The sequence below is a fragment of the Quercus lobata genome, chromosome 1, assembly GCF_001633185.2.
Source record: "Quercus lobata isolate SW786 chromosome 1, ValleyOak3.0 Primary Assembly, whole genome shotgun sequence".
Taxonomy (NCBI): Eukaryota; Viridiplantae; Streptophyta; class Magnoliopsida; order Fagales; family Fagaceae; genus Quercus; species Quercus lobata.
In genome coordinates this window covers 1163364-1168220 of record NC_044904.1, presented here as the reverse complement: position 1 = coordinate 1168220, position 4857 = coordinate 1163364, and the positions used below count along the sequence as shown (strand labels likewise).

General features: G+C 36.2%; 1 protein-coding gene across 2 annotated transcripts; it reads right to left on the bottom strand.

The window, feature by feature from the left end:
• Positions 1-2009: 2009 nt before the first annotated feature.
• Positions 2010-4615, bottom strand: LOC115972198 (pentatricopeptide repeat-containing protein At2g01510, mitochondrial). Of its 2 annotated transcripts, none has more exons than XM_031092438.1 (2): positions 2386-4615; positions 2010-2232 (listed from the first exon to the last, which is right to left on the bottom strand). In XM_031092438.1, exon 1 carries the CDS (start codon positions 4503-4505, stop codon positions 2709-2711), a length of 1797 nt encoding a protein of 598 aa, XP_030948298.1. In that variant the 5' UTR covers positions 4506-4615; the 3' UTR covers positions 2010-2232; positions 2386-2708. The 2 variants fall into 2 exon arrangements, with proteins under 2 accessions (XP_030948298.1, XP_030948369.1); XM_031092509.1 differs by having other exon boundaries at positions 2541-4615.
• Positions 4616-4857: the final 242 nt, after the last annotated feature.

Sequence of the window (4857 nt, the reverse complement as noted above, 5' to 3'; positions counted from 1 at the left end):
AGTCAAACCTGTCAAGATCCAAGTCCATGTTCAAACTCTTTTTTCTTTTTTTTTTAATAAACATGTTCAAACTATATCTATATAACGAAAAAGTCTATTTTCAACCCCTTCTCAAAACAAAAAAAAAAAGGAAAAAAAAAAAAGAAAAAGAAAGAAAAAGTCTATTTTCAACCAAAGAAAATGGAACATGGCATCTCTGTTGGTAACAAAAATATTTGCAATAGGTCAACAAGAGTAGAAAGCTACATGATGCCAGATCTAGAGGAAAAAGCTGATCTCATAGATTTCAGTTAATTCAACAAACCCTAATTTATTATGCATTGTCCAATCCAAGAAGCAGAGGCTGCATAAATGCCCAACAAAAAAAGAAAAAAGAAAAGAGAGAGAGAGAGAGAGGTTAAGGACAGTGCATAAGTTTTTATTTTATAAAAAAAATGATAAAGAGAAATTGATTCTAACACAAAAACATATTACATCATCACTCAAAAATCAAGATGTGTATATATATCTGATCAAATAAGAATGGATTTTTTTTCCACATCCAACAGTGTCCACGTAGTTTCACATTAGGTCCATGCTCTTTACATAATGTGTAAAATATAGAAATCTAGTATAAAAATGTAGAAATTGTGTGAAACATTTCGCCTCCGAGTATATGAAAGTATGAAAAGCCATTGGAAATTAATTACTTAACTGATAAAAAGTGGATGGACTGGGATCAAGATTCATATGGTTCTTGTAAAATTTTCAAATCCAGATTCCAGACTCACAGTGAAGTATTCTTAGTTTCTTACAGTTAAACATAAAAGCAGCCCTTTCCAGATTACAAATGCCTTCACAACCATCATGCTAGGAAACCTTAGAGGAGACTACTAAACTAGTATGCCAAAATAGCTCAGACAAGGGGCAATAGTACTCTAGGAGATGTGTCTTCGAGACTCCTATTCTGCTTTCCGTCTAGGTATGAATGTTGAGTGAGTAAACAGCAGTCCATACTAGATAACCCACAAACAAAGGAGAACTGCTCTGACTTGGAACATATTGTACCAAAAAGCTTAGATAGTCCAAACATTTTAAAGTTTGTCCATACTATATGGATATACCATTATGAACTCGTAGTTTCAATTCATAAAGCCTTTGTACAACATCATACAGGCAGATGACTAGTGGGTACTCATATTTCAATTCTCCAAACATGAATAAGTATTTCCATGTTGAAATACCCTATGATGGAACCTGCGGAGATATGGGTCATGTGATGCTATACTGGGGAAAAAGAAGAAGAAAAGAAACTAAACATGCTTAGCAAATAAAAGCTATAATCACAACAATAATCAAGCTTTATTCCCAAATTTTTGGGTTAGCTATGAATCCTCAATAAATTAGTCAAAGTTGGTTACATATTCTATCCAAAGTCATACTCTTTGTTATTTCCTTAATTGACATGTAATTTTTCTACTATTTCTATTAATGATATATTTTGTCTTCTTCTATCTTTTTTCATTCTCTCAATTTAAATGAACTCACTATTTTTCACTAATACATTAATCGTTCTCAAAACATGACCAAATCATTTCAAACAACTCTTTTTCATCTTTATATCAATAGGAGTCTTTCTCATAATCTTATCTTTTCGTATCTTTCCACTTATCCATCGTAACAATTTTTTTTATTTTTTATTTTTATGAAAGAAAAAGTCATTGTAACATTCTCATTTCAACTACGTTCATTATATAAATACGTTGCTTCTTAACAGCCCAAGTAGAATTCCATACTTGGTGCCTTCATCTCCCAAGTAAAAATTAAACATTCATTTGACTCATGTTCTTCAATGATCTAAAAGAAGCCTCAAAAACTAGAAATCTAAAATCTCAAAATCAGCTTGTACAAATTATCAAAGAGCATACTAATTTGATTGCACTAACAGAAAATATCCCCAGCCCCTTCTCTGGGGTCAACAAAGACCAGATATAGTAAGCAAATAAGGAACAGGAAGAAGAAACAGTAGCTGCATAACTGCATGGAACCTAATTGTTTATTTCACTTTAATCTCAAAATAAATAACCTGTCCAATCCAAGAATATTTTCCCAATTGGGATACAGTAAAAAACATAGGTTTCTCTGTTTCTTTGGAGCAGATCAAATCCAATATAACAGCAGTAGGTTGTTTGTACTCACGAGAAACTTTTGATCCTGGGAAGTAATGATGCATCACAGCTACAAAACAAATTTCTGTACATCCCATAAAACAGAAAATTAAAATAGTAAAATTTGGAAACTGTTTAAGACATTGAATTCATGAATTAGCTACCCAAATGTTCAGCTCCAAAGCATGCCCCTTCTTTTCAGGAAATAATATATATAGTGTACAATAGCATATTCTACCTGATTATGATCCATTAGATATATGCTCTTTATGTTGACACCGGTTCCCACTTTTAATCATTTCAACACTTGATGAAGGATTCATTTTGGGCTTGGGTCTTGCAATATCAAAAGAAGAGTATCTCTGATTGGATTGGATCGTTTGTCCAGCTTACCTCAATGCTGCTCATCATCTCAGATGGGACTCCAGTTCCCGAGCTAGCCTTGAGCCATATCAAATATTGATGATGTGCTGATCTGTGTTCCTCTCCAACCACTTTTGCGAACTCAAACTATATCTTTTGGTCTTTAACGAGGATCAGAGTGATTATAATTTCTTGATATCACCAAAAGTCTTTGCATGAACAAACGCCATTCCTAAAATGATGAAAACGGATCTTATCTCTCATGATAATCTCCCTCATTGTAATTTTGGAGACAAATTTAGAGAAATTATGGCAGTCATCACAAGTCCTCAAATTCTTCATCACCCTAATGGGATATTCAGGTCTTACATTGATAAGACCAAATGCAATAGCAAGTTTTTCACTGTGAGTGCTAATCGTGACTTCCTTTTCCTCTGTTTCCACATCATGGAACACAGAACTGGTTTTGGGAATGTAGCCTATACATTTTATCTGTTTAAGTAAAACCTCCAACTTCTCATATATATAGGCTGACTGTGGGTGTGATCTGTCTCCCCCATAGAAAAAATGAAATTCACTATTGAATTCAACTGAGCTATAACCAGCTACTTTTTTAACGCCTTTCTTTCTCATTTTTAGTCTCACCTTATCAACAAAATCCCATCTCCCAACTGCTGCATAGATGTTAGACATTATAACATGATATGAAGCAATATCAGGAGCTACTTCAATGAGCAAGTCTGCTACATGCTGCCCCAATTTGACATCATGATGAATTGCACAAGCGCCCAACAAAGCCCCCCAAACGCCTGCATCCGGCTCTATGGGCATACTTTTAATGAAGTTATAAGCCTCCTCAAGATGTCCTGACCGGCCAAGAAGATCAACCATACAAGCATAGTGTTCTTTTCTAGGTTGAATATTCTTATGACCTGATTGAGCCATATGGTTGAAATATGCCCAGCCTTCATTTACTAGCCCTGCATGGCTACATGCTGATAGCACCCCTAAATAAGTAACATAGTTTGGTTGCACTCCCTCATTCTTCATCCTTGAGAACAGAGCCAATGCCTTTTCAGTTTCCCCATTGATCGCATACCCTAAAATCATTGTACTCCATGAAATAACATTCCTTTGAGGCATTTTATTAAACAAGGTCCTTGCCATGTCAGTGTTACCACATTTAACATACATATCAAGCCGTGCATTTTCAACAATGATATTACAATCAATCCCCTCTTTTCTTGCCACTCCGTATGTTTCCTCCCCAATCTCCAAACAACCTAATTGGCCACACGCTGAAAGAGCACTCACAATTGTCACTGCATCAGGCTTAATTCCAGCCAAACTCATTTGGTGAAACAACCCAAGAGCCTTACTGGCAAGTCCATTTTGCACGCACACTGCAATCAACGCATTCCACGCTACTACATCCCTCTCTACCATACTCCCAAACAAAAATTCAGCCAAACCCATCTCCCCAAATTTCACGTACATTATCATCAACTCAGTCCTCACCATAGAAACAAACTCCAATCCATATTTCATCACATGGACATGGACTGCCCCACCGGTCCATAATTCAGGCAATTGGGCACATGCCTTGACCACAAATGGATACGTAAAGGAGTCTGGACGAACACCAATAAGGTGCATTTGCCTATAAACCGAAGCAGCTTCAATGGGAAGCTCATTTTTCACATACCCTTTAATGAGAGTGTTCCATAAGAAAGTTCGTGGCTTGTGCATTTCGTCGAACAGTTGGCGAGCGTATGACATATGACCCAAAAGTGTAAGGTTTGTGAGCAGATGGGTGATGAGTCTGTTCTTGATTGATAGACCTGTAGTGAGGAGGAGGGCATGGATTTGTTTGAGCTGGTATGGGCTGGAAGAACATGACTTTAAGAGGGTTGTAAAGGCTTGTATTGGTGGGATGGAGGATTTTTGGGTGTGAGAAAGAGAGTAGAATTTGGAGGGATGAGTTTTGAATAACATTGGTTATATATAATACAACACAACACAGAAAGACAGCCAACAGAAACAGAGTGAAAACAACTACAAGTTTGTAATAAAAGTCTGATGCCTCTTTTGGGACATGCATGAAGATTAAGCATAAGCAAGGAATTTGATAAGAAAAAAAAAAAAAAAAAAAAAAACCAGAATAAGGACAATCAATAAGGCCCTTAAAGCCCAGTCTTGATTTATTTTATCAAGACCTGCATTGGGTTTAAATTTGGGCCTCAATACTAATGGAGTCTTTATCACAGCCTTGATCAAGGCCCGACCAAAACCACGGACCCACGCCTACTGAATACATCTACAGTGTATGGAAAAAACACTTTTTTTT